General features: G+C 37.9%; 1 protein-coding gene across 2 annotated transcripts in view; it reads left to right on the top strand.

Moving 5' to 3' along the window:
• Nucleotides 1–24216, top strand: part of LOC149151653 (putative aspartyl aminopeptidase) — a 134011-nt gene that overhangs the window by 100207 nt on the left and 9588 nt on the right. For both annotated transcript variants that reach the window (XM_089445733.1, XM_089445734.1), the window contains exon 8: nucleotides 10958–11134. In XM_089445733.1, coding sequence (XP_089301859.1) covers nucleotides 10958–11134 — 177 coding nt within the window. The remainder of the gene's footprint in view (nucleotides 1–10957; nucleotides 11135–24216) is intronic.

Below are 24216 nucleotides of genomic sequence, written 5' to 3'. Positions count from 1 at the left end.
GGGTTTGATAATTCATGTGGGCAAGTTTGGAAAATTTTCGGTAATTTTTTGGCATAAAGATATCATTGATAGCTTAGTGTTTTCATTATCATATAGTTGTTGTCATAAAATTTTTATTACTGCTGTACTAAAAATAAATTCTTGAAAATTAAGTACTCTGCCATGGAATTGTGATAAAATGCATATCCTTTGTTTCATAAACTAAGTATTTTTTGAGCATCTGTTGATATTAATTGCAAAGAAGTTTTTGTTCTCTTTGGGCTATAACTGTATCAGAAAGATTTGAAATAAGCTTGTGTTCTAATTTAATATCTTCAAGGGTTTAATTTTGAGTCTTCATTTAATAAAGCGAACATTTCATTTGGGTATTGGAAGTTTCTGCGACATAAGCATCTTTTCATCCTTGAATCTAACTTCATCTCTTCATCTCATCTTCCGGTGCATTTGCATATAAGTTAACTTTGCATAGATAAAATTTACTTCCAAGCATAAGCTTGGTCGATAAACAGATAGATTTCCATCTGTCTTTTCTTGAGAAGCCTGTTTTAATAGTACTTAAAACGGTGACCTTGCAGTCGTCAGAGCCAAAGTTCTTTGCAGCGCCAGAGGCTTCGGGTATGTTAGAATTTTAGGAGACGTATCGTTAATAACACCTTAGTGTGCTTCTCCTGATCTTCTTTCTGCTAATTACTACCAAATCAGGCTCAACACAGAAAGGATTGAAGGGTTCACATTTAAATAGGCATTTAACTAAAATTAACCAAGATTCTTGCATCTCACATTAGTTTTAGGATTTGCATTTCATATAAAATAGTCATTCATCTAAGCAACAATTGATAATTGATTACTTGGCTTTAATTTCCCTAGCAAGATCGTTGACTCCATAAGGCACTGGTATCAATCGTTTAAAATCTAATCAAATTCTACAAGTCTTGCTAAATCTTAATCAAGTACTTGATCGCTTCACTATGTCTCCCGAACTGGCTGGTTTTCAACTAGTTCTTTTTCATTCCACTTTTCCATAGGGTCTACCCCCCTTAGCCTGCTGTAGGGAGACAACTTAAATGGAGAGATTGAGGATCAGGGTGACAGCCCCCGATCTGAGCCATTGTCGCGGTGCCTAGACATTCTGTGTGACAACAAGTAGATTTATCAAGAGATGGATCACCCAAAATAAGAATCATTATGATTCAATATAGCCAGACACAACAATGTTAGTAATAGATTTTCAAATGAATAAACAAAATAAATCAATGTTTAAAGTATACCTTTGTTTTTTGACAAACCTTGTCATGAGAGGTCCTCTTTCATACTCCTTGAGAATATAGAAGATGTCTTCCTAATCAAAACAATAGAGGGAGAATGGTGATTAGTATTAATATAATCAAAACTTAAACAAATACATGAAACCAAAGACTGAAAGGAGATGAGAAACTTATCTTTGGGAGTTTGTTGGGGGCTCCCTCCAAAGCTTGAGGGATACCTACAAACTTATAAAGACAATAAATAGCCTTTTCCAAAATATGTCAAAAACCTATAAATTCTAAAACATATAAAACAAGATATCTAAAGCTACAAGCAAAGGACTTAGTAGTGTAAGTCCCTAATGTAAGATTCTTCGGGCTTGGCTTTCATTGAGTCTCCTTCCTCAACAAAGTTAACATGATCTCTCTCTCTTCTTATTCTTTGGATTGTTGGGACGATCACTCTTGTAGTGATACTTCTTATGGCATTAATAACATTCTATCTTGGACATATCAACTTTCTTCCTTGGTCCTTTCGATTTCTTTTCTTGATGTTGAGCAATGTAGGCATTTGATACTCCTTTAGGATCGACAACTAATGAGATCCATAATTCTTCCTAACTGCAGATAGTCCATAGTACTTCGAAAGTGGGAGCTTCCTTCCAACTATTAAGACCTGCAGAAAATGCACCCCAAGAGGATGGCAATCCTAATAGAGCAGTGATCACGAGTTCTTTGTTTGGAACAATTTCATCAATGGTCGAGAGATCATCCTTGATTCTAGATATCTTCACAAAGAAGGATGCCATAGTGTCTTCTTTAGTCATCTTTGTGGTCCTTAGTTCATTCATTAAACTTGCTATTTGACCAATGTTCTTAATGGTAAATAACTTTGACAAGCTTCATACATTTCTTGACCATGATCGATGTTAGCTATGAATGGGACAAGGTTGTCCTTTATTCCTTCTACCATCAGAGTCATGGGCACCAATTCTAATTCCCTGTATTTCACTTTGTCAGCATCACTGGAACCCTCTGTGAGTTTGTAGGCTTCTTTACTTTTCCTTTGACTAAGATCAATACCTTGTTCTTCTCAAGGATTACGTCAATCCTCTTCTTCCAGGACCTGTAGTTAGAGGCCCCTTCAAGTTTGTTCTCTCCCTTGATTGTGTTAGACATCTTCCTTGAATATAGTAGACTCCTTCCCTGAGATAATCCCTTTGAATGGTTCCTAGATCAAGTGCTTGAGACTGCCTTTTACTTCCTTCTTCACCAAAGCTCTGGTACCATGTTAGAAAATCAGAAAGGAAAAAATATTTTCTTATTCTTGATAATTACTTGTGATGTTTCTTATTATTACAATTCTTTATATATTCTTTCCTTTAGTTCATCAAGCAATTACCAAAGCAACAACACATAAAACATAGACACCAGAAATAGGCACTACGCTAGGGGAAAACCCCCCTTAGGGGAAAACCCAGTCAATAAATTCTTCCTTTCAATAGTATTCTTTGAGGCTCTTCACCCTAGACCAAGAAAAGATCTTCCCTCCACACCAAGTCAACCTTCCAGAATTTCGATCGCTTTCTAGCTACTTTGACTAGGTAGCAAATTCCGGCCACTGCTAGCTTTCGACAACAGAGAGACTTTGAAGACATCGATCTCCCAATCCAGGATGCGAAACAGAAAGAGAGATACACCAAAATTTCGATTTTTCCTTTCTCCTTAGACTTCCCCAAACGCGCATTCACTTCGGCTTCCCGACAACAAACTTCACACTTTTTCCCAGCTACAAGAGAACTTCACACTTTTTCCCAACTACAAGAGATATCGAACTTGTGTGAGAGAATGATGCTCCAAATGAATTCAATGTGCGTGTATTTATAGGCTCCATGTGAGGTTGAATAGGGTCCTTAGGCCGACTTGATCTTCTTCTAGGCGGACATGGTGTGGAGGATACATAAATGATATTTGACTCCATACTTAATCTTTTTACATGATTCAAAAGCCCAAGAAGGGTCTCTTTAAAAGTACAATGACTCTATTGACTCAGAACAAATCCTAGAAGTCCTCAATGGGGACTTTGACCTAAAACATGGTCACCCAAGCATGAAACCCATGCTTTAATAAGTCACAATAATAATAATAATAAATCTTTTCTTTATTCTTTTGACAAGCACATTACATGATGACCCAAATGTTGAAGAAAGTGTAACTAGGTTTGGTCTTCATAATGACATGATCTTTGTAATTGATGTAATATTTTTTTGTTTGTAATCTTGTTACATGGGTTTCATGAGCAAGAAGTATCATTAGGTGAAAGACTTCTTCTTGATGTCTTTAGGATTTATTTATATGTCAAAGAGTCATGTCATATGTATAGAAACTCTTTATGAGTTTATGTAAATGTATTCATGTCTACAAAGTTGTGAAAAAGCCCTCCAAAGACCAAGCATAATCCTTCAAGAAGTCTACAAGAAGAAAAAAGGAAGAGGTCTTCATGTCGGCTCCAAAAATAAATTAAATGCATAAATTAAAGTCACGTTGGTTCATGGGATCATGTCAGCTCCAAAAATAAATTAAATGCATAAATTAAAGTCACTTTGGTTCATGGGATCATGTTGGCTCAAATATGGAGCACTCACCACTATAAATACCCCGTCAAGGTATCCTCCAAACTCAAATGAGAACTTCACATTCTTCCTCATTGAAATTTCGCGTGTAGTAGCCGCAATCAAAGCATAAGGTGTCCACAAATGAAGTGAACTGAACTCGGGTACAGGGATCCACATTCAAGGATGATAGATCTCACATTAACTCTCTCTGAATTCTTCGCATTAAGGAGCAGTAGATCAACATTGAATTAAGGTCTCCTTGTCTAAAGGCTTGACTGCACCTCGGATGGGTATAAGGTGCAGTCAAGCTGGATCCCAGATTGATGGAGCAACAAGGTCACCAAATAGACAGTCTCAACATAGAGATGTCTATGAGGTACAGTCGTAAGCAGATCAAGGAGGTGAGATGAGGACGTAGTGTTGACCAAAGTTCTAGGCTAAATACACTCTTGGCATGCCTATGACTTGAAGTAGAGAAGGGCTCGGACGAGGGTACAATATTGTCTTGGTACATAAATCTCGGTGGCATACCTGTAGCAACCCAGACACAATGAACAACAGTGATAGATTTATTCTCTCGGCTCAATGAAGATTATGTTAGATGTTATAGTCCTGGCATAACTTTGATAACAAAATAGGTTTCGATGATGATCAAGAGATCCTTGGCATGCTAGTGAAAGGAGACAATATTCAAATCTAGTATGATGCAGTCTTGACGTGCTACTAGGAGCAGTAATAACCATGATGATCACAACCTTGATACAATGATGAAAACAAGGTGCAGACACAAGATATGATCTTGTACTTGAAGATCATGTTCTCGATGAAGGTATAGAGATTACATCGGTGGTAATCTCTGGAGCAGTCATGGTAATGCAGAAGCAGTAAGGGTCTCAATAATGCAGCAGTGAAGGAATGATGAAGATCTCAACAGTGATGGAGAAAAGGATTGATGTCTTGGTCTTGGAGAGGCAGAATGTGTCAAGGGTCAAGGTCTTGGTATTCGTCAATGGAATCTCTATAAGAAGAATTTTGCGTGGGTTTTCCTCTCCAAGAGGGAGAGGTTTTGGCCTGGCAGAAAGCCAAATATTTGTGTTCTTGTCTCTTTTGGTTTTGATAGTAGTTTGATGAAGCTAACATACACACACTAATAATGAAGGAAACATTGAGCTAATATAAATTGTATAAATACTTCACAAATTGTTATCATGTAACGAAGAATCAACTAAATTATGTGTGCCCTAGATTTTTCAACACCAAATATATTAAATGAAGACCGAACCTAGTTACTTTTCCAACACATTTGCTAGATGGGGATACTCCAGATCCTCAAGATTCTTTGATGGAATCTTCATTGAAAGGTTCATCAATCAAGAGAGGAAGCAAGTGTTTTATCAAGAATTCCAAACTTGAGGAATTCATGGGATGATGGTATGATGACATAAAACGTGAAGTAGATCAAGGGATTGAATCTCTTTCAATCAAGGAAGCTACTACGGAAAGTCTGGATGACCGAAAAGAAAAATGAGGTATGTATGCTTGTATTCGATATTGAAGAGTTATGTCATATGGTTGCATGTAACAAGGACCAATGCTCTATCTTGAGAACATGATCAAAAGAAAGGCATCTTTTCCTTTGAAAGGATGCAGGAAAGCATGAGTCACACATTAATTATGTGAAATCGACATAATATGTCCCCATATGTAATATGAGGTGGTTGACATTAATTGGAGGAACTCTAATTGGAAGTTCCTGAGAATGAAATGTGTGAAGAAAGGAAGAAAGAGATCTTGGGATGTGCAACCATGGAAAATGCAATCAACATCCGAAAGACCAAGAAGATTTGACTAGGATATCTCCATGAAAGATATGAAGACTTTGAAAAAGAAAGAGACCCTTGACAATATATATCTTTGTTAGATGTGTCGATATGTATGTAGGATGTTGATGCAAACTAGAAGATGTCATGATGAAAGACCATCACAAAGGTAAGTTTAGTTTAAGTGTTCATTTCTTATTTTTGAACAAATATTTGGATGGGCTTATGTAGCGCTGTCGAGGGAAGATCTATGGATATATTCCACCATCGATGCCCATGTAGTAGGATGAAAAATCCTTATGGAAACATGGCATGAAGAAGGCAGCATGGCATGAAGGAAGGCCATATATGAACAAATGAATCACTTTCCGATGATGACAAGACTGATTCATGGATGAAAGTATGTACCCTCTGAAGAAGTCCCAAACATGAAGACTCCTAGATAACAAAAGGAAGTTCATGACATCGTGAGGAGTTCTTCAAGCAGCTGATTGTCCCATCATCTCCACCTGAGGAGCTGTTGTAGGTCCCTAATTAAGAGGGAGCCTGGAAACAAGTTTCTTACTTGGTAGAAACTTGGAAGCAAAAATTCCTAAGCCAAGAGGGAGCTTAGGTACATTCCTTCCGTAGGAATGAGTACATTCCTTTATTGGAATAGATATGTCCTCCCTAATTAAGAGGGAGAGATAGACACATTATTCTTGTCTTCACTTGGGAAGACAAGATGGAGGATTGAGTAAACATTTGGCATCCGATGCTCTTTGAGGATGCCTTAGGGCATCAAAGATTACCTGCATGTTTGCTGATCGTCCCATTCACTGATCGAATGGGAGATGGACCCTCAGTCCCGGTGATTCAGAACAGATCTGACTGAACTGATTCCTCCCGGTTATACACGGATTGGGAATCCAAGATAAGAATAGTCCTAGTGGAACACACCCTGAGAACCCAGGTGGGGTATGTTTGGAGAGAGATAATGATTGGGGTGTCTATACATCATTGGTCTCGCCAGCATTGTGCTCAGATCTAGTGGAGAGATAGGGCTGTTAGTCAAGGCCTTGCTATGTGTCAATGTTGGTTGATATGATGCTAAATAGATGGGTTACCAATCCAACTCTTCTCATGAGAAATTCTTTAGATTGAGAATGACCAAGTACCATTATGAATACCTCCCTAGTTAAGAGGGAGTCTTGAAAAGTGTAACTAGGTTCGGTTTTCATAATGACATGTAATTGTGATTTTAAGTAATTGATGAAAATAAGAAAAATAAAATTGTTATTGTAATGCTTGTCTCATGGGTTTCATGAACAAGGAATTTTATTTTTAGTGATGGCTCCCATTGTGAGCCTTTAGGATTTGTCGTCGAGTCATAAAAGTCAATTTGAGTCTATGTCATGTATGAAAGACCCTTTTTGGGCATGTTACACTTTGTATGAGTCATTCAATAAGTATAAATAGCCCTCTAAGACAAGCACAAGTATCTCCCTTCAAGTCGGCTTCAAAAGGAATAATAATATCTCTTCTAAGGACATGTCGACTCATCTCCCTGTCAAGTCAGCTTATTATCATGGCAAACAACTATAAATAGGCCACTCGACCTGATTTCAAAGCAGAGATTTTTGGTTGAGTTCTGAAGTTGGTAAGTGATGCGAAGGTCAGTGAAAATAAGCCTCCTAGCCAGCATGAAGAAAGAAAGAAGAGCGAAATTTTCTTTGGCATCATTTAGATCTGTTTTGGGTATGTTTTAGGACACACGTGCGAAGAAGAAAAATGACACTTGCTGTGGAAGAAGCTGAGAGGAATTGCAGTCCTCTTGGGTAGCCGAGTTAGAGGAAGGTCAAATCAAGAAGGAAGCCAAGTTAAGCAAGAAGGAGACCCTATACAGAGCGAAGAAAATCAAGGCATAGGATTGCAGACCTAATTCAAGGAGGTCGAAGATTTGAAGAAAAAGGAGGTTGAAGTGGAAGAGGAGTCGAGAAAAGGGAAGGAGCGGAAGATTGACTGTCGTTGTCCAAGGATCTCATCAAGGGAACTTGTGTCTTGGTCTTGGAGTGGGAAATAGGTCAAGGGTCTTGGTCTTGGTATTCGTCAATTGGAATCTTTACAAGAAGAAGAATTTGTTTGGGTTTTCCTTTCAAGTGGGAGAGGTTTTGGCTCTGGCTAATAGTCTATATTTTGTGTCTCTTGTCACTTTATGGTTTATGCATTGGTAGCTGTTTGATGAAGAATAACACTATAATAACATAAGTAAAAGAAGATCCTAATCTAAGAAGTAAAAAACATTCACAAGCAATTACTAATAGAAGAGAAATCACGTAACTTTGATGCCCTAGATTTCTCAACATATCTCTCCACAATCCTTCTCCATTCTTCCCTTGCGCAAACTAAGCTAGAAGTCCCTACGCACTTCCAAATGAAGGGAATTTTGTCCCTTAAATATGCTGCTCTCTATCCCTACAAAATCACCACAAAATTCTCGGCTCCAACTAGGAAAATCCTCCTTCAAATAAGCTAGACTCCAACTTGCTGATGTTGGACCACAATGAATAACTCGAATTTCTTCTAGACGCAGGAAATATGTAGAGCTGGGAATACTACTGTCAATGAAGCTCTATGAAAGCCCAACAATAGACTCTCTGAATTCCCAACCAGGAAGGCACTCGAAGCCCTCCAAAGATGGGGTGGAATCTCGCCTGGAATTCCTGTGCTAAACAACACTCTACCCTTGCGCTAAACAACTCCAAGAGAAGATAAGTGTTAAGTGTGATAGTCAAAGGATGATCCACTAAATGAGTCCATCCTCTTATATTTTATCTCCATCCTTCTAGAGTCATTTTAATATTATTTTATTGCTGGGAGCCATTTTCCACTTAGTTACTTTTTCCACCATTTTAATAAAATAATAATTTGCCGCCAATCTGCGATAAAATAATACTTGCCACCTTTCTCCAAAATACTAGTTGCCCCTTTTGATTAATATTACCAAAATTGGGCAAAATTCCCATGCTCAAAATTGGGGATATTACATAAATGATAAAACCAACCCTTCCCTTCCTAAACCCTAACCTAAACAAAAAACCTAATTCAACCTTAGTAATAGTGCGAATCAATGGTAATGTTAAATTCTTAGAGTAAAATGATCATAAATTTCTAAAGTAAAAGGATGAAATTTCATCTTTTTACATGAATTTTTAACATTAACATTAATTGTTTCAAGATGTGTTTGAGAGTGGTTCCAACCTCATTGAATTTCACATGGAGAAACTAGAATTTTAGATCTCACTCAATATTGAATAAAATTGAGAGTTTTTAGGATTTCATGATTTGGGCGATTGCAATGTCTCCATTTGATTATGTCATGTGTGAGGGTATGGGATTGGCATTTGATCAAGAGCATGAAGCCCTTTATGTACCTTGATGTTTGTGGTATTGATTGTTGAACTCTGTTGATGTTGGTGGTATTAATTGTTGAACTCCTCTACCATGGCCTTAACAAAAATGTACCCTTCACTCAAAAAAGTAATTGTTAGGCATGCTAAGTGTTTTCTGCTTTATTATAAGGTTGAGGGGATGAACCCTGCACTCAAACCAAAATCATTGGCTAGGCATGTTAAGCTTTTTCAATTTCTACCCTATTTATTATAAGGTCTAAATGATGTTTATGTAGCTCTTGTTGATGATCCCATTTCTAGTAGTAGTGAATCAATAATGAGTTTGATGAGTGATCATGTTGATCAGTGATTTATAGTAGGCCCGTGGCCCAATACTTTGTAGCATTGTTTTTAGACTCTAGAGGCCACTTAGAGCCTCATGGATTATGTATTTTGTTGTTGATATGGATTGCAGTCTGTGGCATTTTGACACATTCACCCTTACATGGTATGTATATAGATGAGCAAACTTTGCATATTTTGTCTCTAATGGTTTGGAATCATTGTTTGAAATCTCAAAAATAATTATTTTCATTAAAATTTAAGTATTATATGTATTTTTTCAAATCTGGTTCATTGAATTTGGTTCGATCGGGTTTGATCTGGTTCTGGTTCAAATCCCGGTTAAATAGGTCGCTGGTTCAAAACCCAGTTACAGCTTTTAAAACTATGGGTGGAGAGACTTGAGAGGGGCATTATATAAGCTCCTATATGCCTCGTAGTAATTAGAAATGAAGTTTGAAATCTTCCTTATGCCAGAGTGTTATGATAATTTATCTACAAGTGATGATCTCTTCATGACAGATATGTATCATGCATATATAGTATTTTTTAAAAACGGGAAATGATTTACCATTTGGTTTGCATATTTTACAGATTCTTTATGCCAAAGGGAAGGTCAACATGACAGCTGCCCGAGTCCTATTACTCTTGTAGTGTCTTGTCTTTATGCAGAACCTACTGTGATAGTTTGTTGCATCATTATTGAGGACTGTCCTCAGTAATCATTATGCAGTTTTTATACATGAAAATTTTTCTTCTTGGTCTGAACCAAGACGTTGACAAACTCTTTTTGCCATGATTCTTGATGTGAACAACTGAATACATCTTTGTGCTTATATAACGGATAAATATTGGTTCCTTTTTGGGTGACAGCAGATTGCCAGTCCCCAAGATGAGAGTATGGGCACTAGTGGTTCACTGTTCTAGTCATTGTAGTAAGAAGCAAAAGATCCTGAATTCTGAAATATGTACACTCTTCATCCTTCAAATATACCTCTGGACATACTACTTCAAACTGTTCCTGAGCCTTTAACATGATGCCTGTGATGTTTCTATAATGAAAACGAAAGGTGCATAATATATCTTGGAGAAAGATAGTTGGATTTGAGAGGTCCACCCTCACTGCTACTTCCAAAAGTCACAGCTGCACAAACTGTGGGGGGTAAATGTTTTGCAAGGCAGTTCATCCTTATTTAACGAACAGTTCTATGAAAGAAATGTGCTTATAAATGATAGGCACCAACACAGGTTATTTGTGAATGCACTTTAACCTTAATTATTACCAGCGATGTGACTTACACTCAAGCAACATATATTTTACAATTTCATGGCAGTTGCCTAGTTATTAATGTGTAGATATTGATTGGCAAATTTTACCTGCACTCCATCTATAAAGGTAATCCGTAATGATTGAATTGTTGATATCAGAGTCATCAGATGTGCTCAATGAGTTCTTAAATTTATGTTTTCTGCGGATTTTGTGTATTCAACTTTTTACCATGTTATCTCAATCTTGATTGAAATGTTGAGGCACTGACAAGCAGCCATTGATCCCATTATGCCAGGCATTAGTTGATGCAACAGTATCTGAAGATTCTCTTCAAGATGAGACTGGAGTAAGGATGATTGCATTATTTGATCACGAAGAAGTCGGTTCTGACTCTGCGCAAGGAGCTGGTTCTCCTGTAATGTTTGATGCTCTTGCAAGAGTAACCTCTTCTTTGAGTGGTTCAGATTCCAAGGTATTTGCAATGTTCTTATTTGGTTAATATCAGTAAGTTTACTCCTTTCTCTATCTTGTTGTGGTTTTGCTGTCTAATCATGACAAACTTTCCACATTTTTTGAGTCTTGACATCTAATAAAAGGAGGATATATTTTACAGTGAAACTTTATATTTCTGTTTTTTTTCAGTGAGCTGCAGCTCCCTTTTGTGACTGATGTTTTTTTTTTGCTTTTCTTTTCTTTGAGAATTTAACATATATTAGATTAGAAATCAGATTACATGGACATCATGATTGACATTAGAGCTCCCTTATATAAGCAAAGGGCAGTGAGCATGTCAACTCTGGCCCCGAGTTGAAAGAGATTCTGCATCTCCTAAGAGTAATATTCCTTGATGATATTTGGAGAGCTAAATCTGATCTACTGTAGAAACTTCTCCCAGGCCGACCAATGTATTTTCCGTTTGAAAGGTTGCATGACAGAGGTTTTCTAACAAGAGAGAGATGAATGCCAGTTTAATCACATCTCACTAATTTTGTTAGCCTATCAGATCTCCCTTTTGTCCCCAAAAACTCTTCCCTCTTAATGAAGAGTAGAGACGGGGAATATTATACTCAGTAATAATATGGGCCCAAAACAATTTAGTGACTGCAATTCTACATGATGTGCTTAATCCTTTTAGGTTTGTGACAATTCATACAACAGCCATCTTTAAGGCCAGTATCATGTAATCAGTTGTTCACCAGAAAATGTTACAAAGAACAAACCACTTTGAGTCTCAAAATCTTTAAAGAATTGTGAACTTTCCAATGCATTGACACCTCTTCATCCACCTCATTTTGTGATCGTGGACACAACACTTTTATTAGAAATTTAGACATTCTGCTGTTGAGCTAGTTGGCTGAATCTTATCATAGAGTTCCTTGGATTGATGGTCTATAAGTGGCTTCCCATTTTTCCATGTTTTATCCTTACAAATAGTTGCTTGAGCACCCAAATTTCGCTTAAACCAACAATTATCTAGCATCACCTGACATATTGCAGTAAAAGTGGATAGATCAACAACCTGAAGTCGTTGAGACTTGAGAGCTATAGCTCTTTAGGAATCAGGATAGCTGCTTTCTTTCACCCTTGTCCCACACATCACCCCATGTATGAAATCTTCCTTTTCACCAACCATTTTCTTGCAGAAGAGGGAATTAATCTAACTTGCTTTCTGACCATCAAGAAAGTGGATTTAGGCTAGTGGACTTTTCACAACTTCCTAAATTGAGAAAGTGAAGGATTTAGGACTGTTACCCATCCATATACATGGGTAACCCTAGGAGAAAGTCTTTCTCCTATGATTCCGATTCCCAGCTAGCAGCTACACATATTCTTCACTTTTCCACAGAAAAGATGATTGTAGGTATGGTGACCAGCATCCTCCACATACAGCGGCCCCTCAAATGCCTGTGGAGTATCCTATGGAGATTTTTTGCCCTAGGGTTTCTTAAATAGCTAATGTTTTGTCGCATAGTTTCCTTGCTTGTTTAGGAAAACTAACACCTTCAGTAATTCAATGCATGAATAAACAAAATGATTTTCAATTAGCAGTACGACTCTTCCAACATGTTACAATATTCCATTCAATACAATATCATAATTCAACCAATCCACAGATTTAGCAACAGCTCCAGTTTAAGTTCCAAAGTCCAACAGAATTTGGCCAGCAAACAATTATTCAAATGACCTGAAATATATTATACTGATCCTCAACTTGTAATTCCTTGTAGGTTCTGATCAGAAGAGTTATCCGAATAGCTTCAGGATGAAGCCCTAATTCTGTTACAGGGGATTGACCAAGAGTCACAGATCTTCAGAGCTGGGATCTTAGTTCACTCATGATGACAATAAGCTGGTTAGGTCAAACTCTGCTTCTGGATCTACCTTAAATTGGCTTCTGAATTTCCCAGAACTCCTCCCGAATTAGCCTCAGGGCTACTGTAATGCTTAGAAAATGTTGATCTATCACAGGCTTTGATCTGTCCTTAAATGACCTCAGGAAAGGTTTGTTTTTGACTGAATTTAACCCTTGTATAAGCTCAGGAAACTCTCACTGGTCTGTCCCAGATTTATCTTGGTCTCAGGATGCCATCTACCTCAGAAACTTGCTACCTTTTCCTCAGGATAATTTGACCTTCTGCCTCAGTACAGATTCGACTAGCGTCAGGAGAACCAGATATCTTGCCTCAGCCTTCCCAACACAATTTGCTGTCCTTCAAAAAAAGATAAATTTCCCTGTTTGCCATAACAAAGAAAGGTGACTAGGTAGGGTGGGATCACCTCCATCAAAACTAGTCAAAGGAGAAATGGGGTCTTAAAACCCTTAGAGCCTCAGGCTCAAAGAAAAATAGAGATAAATTGATCCAATCCAATGATGATCAAATGATTCTAACCCTATTGTTTTTATAGATTTTCTTGAGGTAAATTTTCTCCTTAATTAATTAAGAGGGATTCATAGAAATCCAAAACTTTGGACTTTTGCCCCATTTGTCCCAAAACTTGCCCCCTGTTGCCCAAACATTGTAAATTTTGGGGTTTTACCCTTTATCCAAGACTATAGCCTACGGGGATTAATAGGCTACTTCATCATCCATTAGCCCATCAATTTATAGGGAACATTACAATCAACATGCTCATCCAATAATGGTGGTTCAACACATGAGGTACTTTAGTCATTGTTTCATATGAAGTGTTCAACTTTAATTGCATCGAGAGGCGCTCACAGCCCAGTATGAGATGTCATGTAGCATTAGATAACATAGATTTAAAAATAATTTAAAAAATAATTACATTAAAAAATAAAAAAAAGACAAGTAGGCTTTAAAGTAAAAAAAATACAAGTTGGCCTTAAAGAAAATTTAAATTTATGTTTTTGAGTTAGAACTAAAATAGGAAAGATTGTTGATTTTACCATATGTCTACTTAATTAGTTTGTAATACAAAAAGCAACAAATTCATATTTATCTTCATGACTTATTATTGAAATTAGAAAAATGTTTATTTTTTATAGTCGGCAATTTGTTACACTAGAGGGATCAAATTTCTTAAGGTGTAATTTTTTTGTCATTTAATATGAGGGATTTGTTGCCTCAAAATCTAGTAGGCCTTGTGAGGGGATCTCACAAGACAAAGGCTAAACCAAGTGACAAGACTATGAGGTGTGGCCGACTGTCACAGCCACTACCTCCGGTTTTTTAGTGGATTTGCACCACAAGGGAGGCTTCCCTATGTTAGGTCACCTAAATGATATATCAAGTCTAAGGCGTAGAGGTGACAAGGATAGGCCAAGGAGAGACACTCTACTTAAGAACAAGGCTCAACTAGCACAAATAAGGCAATGTGTTCCCTCCAAAAGGCCTAATTAGGGCACAAAGTGACCTAGGGTTTAAGAATAGGGAAGGTCAACAGGCTTACCTAGGATCACAAGGCCAAGAAAAGGCTTGGAATAGATAAGTATGATCAATTTATGGCACAACAATCCTTCAACAAGCCCCATGTTGAAGCCTAGGGAAAGTCTAAGGTTTAGCTAGGGCAAGACTAAGGTTTAACTAAGGCAAAATCACCTAAGGCAAAGGACGTCAGCCCCGAAATGGAGAAATTAGCCACAAGAAGGGGTTGATTTTGAGGCATTGACCTCCCAACCAAGGGTTGAATCCCTCCGCAAGGCAATGTCTTGATCATTAATTCACTTGAGTTATTTCTATGTGATCTTCATCCTTGTGGTTTCCCATCTATTGATTTCAACATGGTAGCAGAGTGCTTGTGAGAGTAACTCCTTTCTTGTTCATTCTTGTGATTGCCAACCTGTAATTTCAACACATAATCTTGTAAAGTTCAGAGACATGCTTGGTGTCGTTCACACATGACCATTAAGACAGGGTGATAGAGGGTATTGTTGAAAAATCAATGCTAGTAGATTTAGGGTTAGATTTCTCTTTCTTGATAATTACTTGTGAATTATGTTGGCTTCTTTGACTTATTTTTTATATTATCTTTCATCAAGCAATTACCAAATTATGTGTGTACGAAGATCACAGGAACACAAGACACAAGATGTAGGCACTCTGCCAGGGCAAAACCCCTATCTAGGGGAAAACCCAGTCAAAATCACTTCCTTCAATAGTTTTCTTGAGACTCTTCAAACTAGACATAGACCTCCTCCAACTGCCAAGTCAACCTCCTCTTCCAGCAACTTCAATCCATAATTTCGACCTTGAAGCAACAACACTTTGACCCAGTAGATGGCAGTAGCAACAACCACAACAACATCTTCGACTAGACAAGGAAAAATTTGATCTCCCAGAGGAATCCAAACGAGAGAGAGAGAGGGATAGCGCAAAACTTCGATTTTCTCTTTTCCTTCCTCTTTCTCCAACTTCACACTTCTTTCAATCTCCTTTCCTTCTTCGCACTTTTCAAACACTTTCTTCTGGATATCGAACTTAAGAGTGAGTGAGAGTGTGTTCCAAATGAATTCGATTTCCTTGTATATATAGGCTTGAGTTGAGGTCGACTTGCCTTGTTTGAGGCCTACTTGGTGTGGAGGTGTCAAATACCTAATTTGACTCAATAATAAATCTTTTTACATGATTCAAAAGCCCAAAAAGGGTCTCTTTAAATGGACAATGACTCTAATGACTTAGAATAAACCCTAGAAGTCCTCAATGGGGACTTTGACTAATAAAAATGACCCAAGCATGAAACCCATGCTTTAATAAGTCATTGTGATAATATTAAATTTTTTTTTTTCATTCTTTTGACAAGTACATTACATAATGACTGAAATATGTTTATGAACACTGAACCTAGTTACATTTTTCAACACTCCCTCTTAACTAGGGAGGTATTCATAACAACATATACAAGTACAAGGAAGATCTCAAAACATATGAACCAGTGTGGAAAAAGTCTGCAAAAGTCCTGATTTAATCCTAAAAACGCGATTTTTTGAACTAAACGATTTAATCCCCCGACTTTTTGGCGACTTTTTCACAAACGAAAAAATCGTGATTTTTTCCTTATACTCCTGATTTAATCGGGAGTCTAACCTAAAAGTATTCCTCCCTTCCCAGGCCGCGGATAAAGAGGCCGCAAAGGTGAAAAAACTGTAAATTGAAGCTTTCATCCATGCATTTTCAAGTTATTGCATTGTATTGTTTGTCATACTTCTGGTGAGCATAGTAGTCTCATTTGTAATCTGTTAGTTTTGAGGTTAAGATATGTTTTTGTTTTCCGAGGAAAAACAAATCTTTATACTTCATATTTCTAGTTAGAAAGCAAAGTATACATTGGCTAAGTCTCCAGGCTTTCAGTGATCCAGACTCTAACAGCCACTGCCCCTTCAAAAGATTACAAAAGTACCAAAAGGACAGGCATACAACAACCTTACGTAGAAAGAACCCCACACCATCAAAAACATTGTTACAGTTGTTGAATGCTTCCAGACGAAACAACAAAGAGGAGGTAATGAAGATCAAATAGCAAAAACTTGTCCAAAAAAAACAAAATCAGTGCCTCAAAAAAGAACCCATTTTTCAGACAAGAACAAAGTACCTGTGAACTCTTGTGACAACAAAGATCCTTCCTGCAATGAGAGCACGTTTTGAAAGGGAATCTTCTTTAGTGGTGAATTCCCTATAAATGTGGGGAAAGGTTATGTATCAGAAGTGGATTTTACCTCCAAGAGTTTTTGAATAATAGATGCCAAGGCTAGGTTAATAATCTGACATCTATTGTTTTCTAAGAAAATAAGCAGCTTGGATTCACCAAGTGTTAATTTTCACATCTACTGTGATACTCACTGTTAATTTTCATTGGACCTACCACCTGACACCTTATGACCCAAGCAGATTACAATCTACTGAATAAATGCATGACTTATTTCTTAATACAATTAGCGGAAACAAAAATTAAAAGGGGAAGAGGATCTCAGTGACTGATTACTTGATGACTTTTAGATGATTCATGATATACATTTATTATATTTTTTGTTGATATTTTGACTCTTGAGAGTTGAGACTCGGACAGGACCCAAAATTCAGGAGTTGATTCACTATTTTGATATGTGTGATGTAGCGTTAGATTTCATATACATATTATATATTAGCTTTCTTTACATGTTTATGTGGAAATGCATTTATTTGATGTTGTGGATACTCTAGATGTTAAAAAAAATAAAAATAAAAAAATGAATAATTTTGTGTTTTTTTAATTTTGCCGACTTTTTCAAAAAACTCCCGACTTTGACGAGTTTTTCAACTTTTGGACCCTTGCCGAATTAATCCCGACTTCGACTTTTTCCACATTGATATGAACTATGAAGAGTTTAGGCACCACAATGCCATGGACTAGATTCCTAACCAGAGCAATCTATCCAAGGTCCTCCAACAGTTTAGGCACTCACAATGTCATGGACTAGATTCTTGACCAGGGCAATCTATCCAGGTGGGACTAAGATGGACTAAAGATTTCAGCCAGTCTAGGTACCATCACGCTTACTTGCTAACCATCAACCCAGGATCTAGGTGCGTATCCGTGGTCAGGGCTCTATGACCAACGCCACCCTCCCTACTTTAGGATCTTAGACATCAACACATAGTGTCAACCATATGTCCTCAAAGGCAATGTGTCTCACACACCAAGCCTCAACACTCCCGATTATTCCAATCGGTAGCAAATCCTCCTCGATCAAACAGATCGATTACAAATCTCTCTTGTGTAACCAACATGCTATCAAACTTTCGAGAGATTTTCCTGTACAAACACAACCCCAATTAGTAACAAAATTTAAAATGTACATAAGTAAACACAAACCTTTAGGGTCTTTTAGACAAGAAGATGTTGCTTCTCAATTTTTCACAATAGGAATTTCACACGAATATTGATAGATGATTCCTCAATCATACATCTTCCTTTCCTACTTCACATGTAGCAACATATTCTTCAATCAGATCTTGCTTTCCTAATCTCAACAACTTCTCAAAATGTATTCTCCAATTTCTTCTTTCAAGGTGTCCATCATGACTATGGTATGTCCTCCCTCTTAATTAGGGAGATTTCCAAGCTCCCTCTTAACTTAGGGAGATCAACTTCTTCTTATGACATTAGAGAATCCTTCATGGCTTCCATCCTTCTTATCAATGTTATCATGACCATTATAACTTCCTTCATCATTCTTATCAAATGAACATCTTCACCATCTTGAAGATTATGTACTTGCACAACTTAGATAGCAAGTACAACCAAATCTATAGAAGCATGAAGTTAACCATATCAGAATCATATAATAATGGAAGCATTCGATGTGAAAATTTGGAGATATAATAATGGAAGCTCTGCGTGGCCCTACGACTGCAAGAAACTCTCCTCTCCTGCCCCTCACTGCAAGAAATCTCCTCGATCGATTCTCTAGCAACTGTTGCGCTGCCCTCTCTGATGTGTTTTCCAAATGCCCATTGAAGTCCTTATAATCCTCTAGTTGAGTAATCAACAACCCATATTAGATTCTAATCAATGGCTCAGATCATTTGGACTCCATTTCCGTCTTCGTCTAAAAGTTTCACCCTCAGTTTGATTATTTTAATTTCCTAAGTTTAGAGTTAGGCACCCATTAAAAATAATTAATTATTTTAATTAAACTGTCTCCGGGTGGAATTTTCCAAAACAATTTATGGGTATTGTGGAATACATGTGTCCTAGCCTCCCTGCCAATTTTGAGGCTAAGAGCACATCTGATGCGACCAAAAATCAACACTCCCTCTTAACGTGGAATGTGCTCTAGTAATGCAACCTGCTGAAGCATCACCTAGACTCTGTAACATCTCCCTCTGCACTGTTGATGTCTAATGTCAATGCTCGTCAACTACTGTGCAAATGCTGCATCTGTACTACCGTTGACGCTGCCACTGCCAACATTACATCTATACTACAACCCTCGTAAATTCTGCATCTATGCTGCTGCTGGCCCTGCCAACACTACATCTGCATTGCAACCTTCTCCATTTACTACTGCTACTGCATCAACAACGGAAAAGCATCCAAAATTATTGAACATGTGTTCAGTATGATGCATTTGTTGTTGAGTTCTGACTATTGCTAGTCTCTGCGTTGACCCTCTGAAGCCTCTGTGCTACTGCTGACCTCTGCTTTGTGCCAATTGCACTGTTGCTAACTCTGCTCTGCGTTTCTCAGTCTCTTGTGCTCCTAACCACTGCAACTCACTCCGACACTCCTCTTCACCAACTGACACTAGTCCATCCTGCTACTTCAGATATGGGCTCCCGTAGCAAGGTATTGATCCAAGAAGTGGACTCCTCAAAGATCCTGCCCATCCGTAGTTCTTTCGAACTTACAGTTCTAGATCACCCCACCTCTCCCCTGGAGGTATCTGGGCAATCATGGAAAACTCCTCCTCGATCTTTGAGGATGCAGCCTTTGGATCATGCTTCTCGTCCTTGCCCTTCTTCTTGAGAGGACATTGTGTAGCGTAGTGACCAAATTCACCACATCGGAAGCACTTCTCGTCCTTGCCCTTCTTCTTGAGAGGACATTGTGTAGCATAGTAACCAAATTCACCAAATCGGAAGCACTTGATCTTTGAGACATCCTTCTTCTTTCTCCACTGCTCTTGCTGCCCCTTTGATGCAAGGGCTGCATTTTCTTCCTCCTCCTTGGGCTTTGTCCCACTACTGTTGCTGCTATCAAGTTTGCACTTGACTAAGTCTCTCCTCATCTCTTCTTGCTGAGACTGAATTCAGGGCCAGCCTCACCATCTCGGTAGGCTAAGGTGTTGACCCCATAGCTGCCAACGAGTCTTGGATTTCCTAAAGCTTCATTAGGAACGGATCAATGCATTCCCCCTTCGGCATTTGCGTGGATCACATCTTCTGCTCCAAGTACATCTTTTGCTGCTCGGAAGATCCTTCATATAGCGTGGCCAATGCTTCCCACATCTGCCGGGTAGTGTCCTTGCTGACAATGTGACGCATTATGTGATCTCTCACTCAGTCGAGGATTAATCGTTTGGCCTTTGCCATCTCACCCTTGTACTTCTTGAGTGGATCTGGATCCGCGGGTACAGCTACCGCACTGTCGTCATATTTTGAGATCGTGCTCATCCAGAAGGCATGAGATCCTTGCTTTCCAGATCACATAGTTGGATGCACCATCCAACCGATCCTAATCTTTTAACCCACTAGCTGCCATTTCTGCCAATGAAATGTCGAATTGCCTCCTCTCTCCTCTGTGCAACACTAGGCTAGCTTACGCACTCCCTATCGGAGTTAGTAGATCTGCTCCTCTCTGCTGCTGCTTAACAGTAGAGAAATTGAATTCCATAGCTACGAATTTTGTTAGGAAGAAATTCCCTCAACAATGTCTCCTTCTTCCTTTTGACGCTTTTCTGCCCCAGCAAATGCTACAGAAAACTGTGTTTCACCAGAAAACTACTCTGCACTAATGCTTCTGCACTGCTCCCTTTGACACTGGCAAACTTCGATATGGAAATCTTTCTCTCTATCGACTCACTTAGAGAGACTTTCCTTGAAAATTTTGTCCTCATGGCTTGGACTGCGCAATTCCTCTGGGGATTTCAATTTTATGCCTATGCATCACTTTGACTTCCCTCCTCTTCATCGTTGGGCTCTTTCGGCTCTGCTCTCTTGCGTCATGTGTTGCTTTGATACCATGTGAAAATTTGGAGACCCAAATTTTCACTGCAATAAGTGATCAAGTATCTTCTATTTGTTGAATCACTGAACAAATTATTTACTGCATTCTACAGTAAAGACCAAAACTAATACATTGTAACCTTCACCAATTAAGTTAAATGCAGTAGCAAGAAAGAAATACACAATACATGACATTGTTATTTTTGGACAAATGTCCCCGAAAAAACCCAATGCGAGAAAACCAGTGCTGGAACTGAGGGTTTGTATTATTAAGTAGTAGTTTTATGAATACAATCTTTGGATGCCTTATTGGCTATTTGATACAGAGAGAAACTGGGCAAAAAAAAATAGTGAGATGATATCACCCTGTCATTGGAAGAACCGACACTGATCTGTGCTGGAGATGAGCCTCTACGCAGTTCTGCGTCACTCCTACGCAGTCACTGCGTCACTGCATCTGGGATTGTGTTGCACCTCCTTTTGATCCTCTGCTGGCTGGAAACTTCATCTCTTTGGCCTCTCGGTCTCACACCTTGACTCCGACACTAAATCCTGACTGTTCCTCAACAAAATTTCGATCTCCTTCTGAAGCTCTGCGCTACCACAATGTAGCTTTGTGTGGCTCCGTGTCAGCCTCTCTGGACGTCTTTTTGCCCTCTCTGCCTTGTACTCTCCGGACTAGGAAAACTTCCCTTCGGAAACTATTCCTGCCTCTCACTGCAAGAAATCTCCTCGATCGATTCTCTAGCAACTATTGTGCTACCTTCTCTGAGAAATTCGATCTCTTGATCTCTCTTTGATGTGTTTTCCAAATGGCCATCGAAGTCCTTATAATCCTCCAGTTGAGTAATCAACGACTCAGACTAGATTCTAATCAATGGCTCAGATCATTTGGACTCGATCTTCATCTTCTTCTAGAAGTTTCACCCTCAGTTTGATTAATACCCTTTAGTTATTTTAATTTCCTAAGTTTAGGCTTAGGCACCCATGAAAAATAATTAATTATTTTATTAAAACTGTCTCCGAGTGGAATTTCCCAAAACAATTTCTGGGTATTGTGGAATATATGTGTCCTAGCCTCCTTACAAATTTTGAGGCTAAGGGCACATCCAATGCTACCAGAAATCAACATTCGATATTAGACATCAAATACCCAAACTTAGGTTCACAAACAAGAGACACATACTTTTCAACTTCTTGCTGGGGTTTTTGTCATAAACCCTAGACTTTATCATCAAGACTTCGAGCACCTCAATCAAGATAACAACCTTCATTATATCTAAGGCTTCAATATTTCTTCCAGAGGTATGACATACCCTTTTACAAAATATTGCAAAGCCTTGAAGCAGTTCAAACAATTATAGTTCTACAATGCATCTAACAACTTTAGAACTCATATATTAGACTTCCACTTGGATTTAGTGCAAGATCCTAGATTTCATACACGAGCCTTAAGCTTCAACAATCAAAACCAGTCACAACTCAAATTCAGATTTCAACAATCTTTCATACTTGTCATCACATATTAGAGAATTGAACTTCTACTAAGGTTTAGTTACACAACCCTAGAATTTACAAACACTATCATCCTAAAGAATCAAACTTCGACTAGGGTTTAGTTCCAAATGCTAGGAATTATGACCATAAACAATTAGGTCAATACATATATCTAGGATTCCATCATCATGTGCAAGCATATCATAACATGTGTTAGTCAAACGCAATGACACAAATATCAATATATTAAAGTTAGAGATATAACAAACTTGATCAGACTAGGGTTTTGATTGGACAAACACACATATACCTAAGATTTCATTCCAAGGACATTATCTAAAATAAGGGTCTTGCTCATAAACCATACCAAACCTTAAAGATCTAGAGTTTCAACTACAAACCCTAGTTTATCAATACTTCAAAGTGTTGAGATTTTAGTCATCACCATTCAACCCTAACAGGGTAGGATTTTTCATAACCATGCCAAAACCCAAACATGACATGACATCATCAAAGCATCAAACATTTTCTTTAGACTTCATCAATAACCTTAAGTTGGCTAGGGTTTCACACATTATCATCGACATGTCCTTAAGTTAGGGTTTTTACAAAGAACCTTTTTAGGGTTCCACAAGGGTAATCAAAGATATGAGGAAGGTTCCATTAGGGTTCTAATGATGAATCACCCAATCAAGAATCCTTATGATTCAAGAGAGCAAGACACAATAATGTTAGTGGTGTAGAATAGTTTATCAAGAACGCACATACCTTTATGAAGAGAGCAAAACTTATAGTTTAAGGCATACCTTTTGTTTCTTAACAAACCTTGTAACTCTAGTGCTTTGTCTCTGTGAGGCCTTCTTCCATAATCCTTGAGTATTCAACAAGCTTTTCCTTTTGTTTCTTAACAAACCTTATAACTCCAATGCTTTGTCTTTGTGAGGCCTTCTTCCATAAACCTCAAGTATTTAGCAAGCTTTTCCTATACAAGGAAAATATGAATAGAAATGTGATTAGTATTTAATAAAAACAGAACTTTGATAAGTAACGGAAGCCAAAAATGAAAAGGTATTACAAGGAGTAAGATACTTATCTTTGGAAAAATGGTGAGGGCTCCCTTTTAATCCAATCTCGAGGGATGCCTATAGCTCTATCAAAACAATTCAAAAATGTTTTTCCAAAGCATGTTAAACCTAGAAATCAAAACATAAAGGAAAGCAATTCAAAACTTAGAGTAGAAGGATATGCAAGGGATAGAGTCCCTAAGAGTTCCTAGCAAATAGGTCTTTGACTTCGGATCCTTCCATCTTGTTCTTCTTTGGTGAAACTTCTTTGGCAAAGTTTGCTTGATCCTTGTCCCTCTTTTATTCCTAGGATTATTAGGACAATCACTTCTATAGTGATCCATCGTGTGAAAATTGTAGCATTTTATCTTGAATAGGTCTACGTTCCTTCTTGGCCTTTTAGACTTCTTGATTTCTTTGTAGATTTCTTCACTTTTCCTTTTGTTGAAAATAACAACAAGAAATGCTAAAAATAGCATTGCTATAGATAGCATTTCGGGATACATTCCAATTTTAATTAGTCCCTAAATTAAAATTGAGAATTAAAATTCGAATTTGATCTCAGCAGTTGTTTGTAAAATAATTAATTAATTCATTTTGAGTTAATTAGTTGGAGAAAATCAAACATGAAGTCTATGTGAAGACATGCAACAATTATCTCTTTGATTGAGGAAGTTATTGCTTAATTAAGGAGATCAGGATGAGTTGTACTTTGAGTTGTAATTAGTTAGCTTAGTTAACTGAGTTAAGTCTAGTTAGATTAGTTCCAACAGTTTGTAGAACTGATTGTGAGTTCAGTTAGTCAATGCATGCATGCATGCAACTAG

The sequence above is a fragment of the Pinus tabuliformis genome, chromosome 9 (assembly GCF_031772625.1).
Source record: "Pinus tabuliformis cultivar Carrire ecotype Pingquan chromosome 9, CPIR1, whole genome shotgun sequence".
NCBI classification, from domain to species: Eukaryota; Viridiplantae; Streptophyta; class Pinopsida; order Pinales; family Pinaceae; genus Pinus; species Pinus tabuliformis.
This window is presented reverse-complemented; position numbering and strand designations above follow the sequence as displayed.